General features: G+C 69.5%; 1 protein-coding gene across 1 annotated transcript; it reads left to right on the forward strand.

Annotated features, from left to right (window-relative positions):
* Positions 1-11: 11 nt before the first annotated feature.
* AP5S1 (adaptor related protein complex 5 subunit sigma 1) lies at positions 12-937 on the forward strand (the record flags this gene model as incomplete). The annotated part of the gene is made up of 2 exons (XM_079551060.1): positions 12-154; positions 526-937. The coding sequence occupies 2 exons, from the start codon at positions 12-14 to the stop codon at positions 935-937; spliced, it is 555 nt and encodes a 184-aa protein (XP_079407186.1).
* Positions 938-2,150: the final 1,213 nt, after the last annotated feature.

The following is a 2,150-nucleotide window of genomic DNA, read 5'->3' on the forward strand; positions in this document are numbered from 1 at the left end:
GGCGCGTTGCCATGGTGCTGGCCTTCGTGCTGCTGGCCCCGGGCGGACCCCCCCCGGTAGGCCCCGGGCCGTGCCGCGTGTTGTACGCGCGGTGCTTCGGGCCGCCCCCCCAAGGCCGCCTCCTCCGTAAGGAGCAGCTGCTGGCCGTGGCCAGGTAATTGAGGCGGGGGACTGGGAGGGGCGGGACCTTCCCCCGAATCCACTTCGGCGGGCCCCGCCGGGCCTTAGAACCCCGTAATGGGGGAAGAGGGGCGAAGAACCCACCTCTAAGGGACCCCGGGCCGTGGGACCCCTCCCTGTGTGAACGCTGGGGCTGGGGGGGGGTAGAGCTGTGACACCCCCCGGGATAGCATCCACCACGGGCACGAACTGTGCTGTGTGCAGGGGATGGGAGGGGATGGCAGGACCGTGCTACGACCTCGGGGGTCCCACCGACCCCCGCCTCTCCAAGCGTTGCTGAAACCACGGGGGGAGGGGGGGGTCCTCACCCCATAGCGGGATCCTCACCCCATTGCCCCCCCCCAGGCAGGTCGCCAGCCATTGCCACCTGCAGCAAGCGTCCTCTGGCCGCCCCCCAGCTGCGACGCTGCCCGAAGATCCCGCACCGCTCCACGCAGCCCCAGGGGGGCTCTTCCAGCTGCCCCCCGGAGACCCCTTCCCCGGCCGTGTGACAGTGACGTGGCTGGCAGCGACGGCCGTGGCTTTCGCCCTGGTGTGTGAACCCCACGAGAACCTGGCTCTGGCTGAGGTCACCCTGCGGCTCCTGGCGGCGCGGCTCACGGCCATCCTGCGGCCACCTGGACCCGCCGTGCTGCTGCGGCCCGACGCCGCCGACCTCCTGCTCGACCGCCTGCTGCCCCACGGGCAGCTCCTCTTCCTCAACCAGAGCTTCCTGCAGGCCCTGGAGCGGGACGGAGCCGGCAGGGCGGCGCGCTGAGCTGAGCGGGGGATTTTTGTTGGACAGCATGGACAGCCGCGATGGTCGCTCAGCTCAGAGCCGCCCGGCCACGATGGGCGCTGCTTCCCCGGGGCCCCTGATGGGAGTTGAGGTTGGCTTCCTGCACCCGCCGCCACCGGATACCTCGCCCAGCCCAGACCTTGCCCACGCCTTGTGCTGAAAGCACCCCGTGAGCAATTTGGGGGCATTTTGGAGTTGTTTTTGGTTCAGCTCTGGAAATAAATTCACACGTGCAGAAACAGCATTCTGGCAAACAGTTCAGGGTGTGAAACCCCCGTCCATATTCACCTCTGGGCTGTCCCAGCCGGGCTCCTCACCTCCTGGGCCAGCAGTGGGAAGCAGAGCCAGTCCTGTGCCAGGGCTCATCTGCACTGCAGCCCCTGGAATTGCTTGGGTTGGAAGGGACCTTTAAGGCCCTGTAGTCCCAAGCCCAGCTATGGCAGAGACACCTCCTCCAGGCCAGGCTGCTCCCAGCCCCATCCAGCCTGGCTTCCACTGCCAAACTGCTGTGAATTGTGGAAGATGTGATTCTTCGGACTCCAGGAGAAGGAATCCCTGAGGTTTGCAACAACCCCAGGGACGGCCGTCCCTCTCAAAATGGCGGCGGGCCGCCCTCGCGGCTGCCCGCGTCCAAGATGGCCGACTCGAGGTGACGGCGCGGTGACGTCATAGGAGGGCGCCGCGTCGCGCGTCCAAAAGTCGGCAGCCCCACGTTGCCCTTAACCAAGATGGCGGAGCCCGAGTGGATAATAGGGCTCTGCGCCCTTTTCTAAGATGGCGGACGCGACGTCAAAAGAAGGCGGGCCTTCGCGCGAGGCCTTTCCGCTACGCGGCGCAGCGGAGGGGCGGGGCGGGAGAAAGCGAAAGTGGCGGAGGGACCGTTGTAACGGCGGCGGGAGCGGGGCCCGCCCCGGCGGGAAGGCCGGCGAGAGGCCAGAGGGGGGCCGGCGCCTTTCTGGTCGCGGAGAGAGCGCCCTCCGCCGGGCCGGAGGAGTTCCGCGGGCAGTGCCATAAGGGGGGGGGTCCCCACCGTCCCCCTGGAGCCGGGCCCCGGGACGCGGGGACCCCCCTGCCCGCCTCGAGCGACGGGGCGACGGGGCGACTCCTCCGCGGGGCGCCCGAGGGCTCGGGGACCGCGCCGTTCCCCCGCGCCGGGGTCCCCCGTCCCCTCCTCCCGGCGGGACCCCCGGCC

Source organism: Tetrao urogallus, assembly GCF_951394365.1.
Source record: "Tetrao urogallus genome assembly, contig: scaffold_218, whole genome shotgun sequence".
NCBI classification, from domain to species: Eukaryota; Metazoa; Chordata; class Aves; order Galliformes; family Phasianidae; genus Tetrao; species Tetrao urogallus.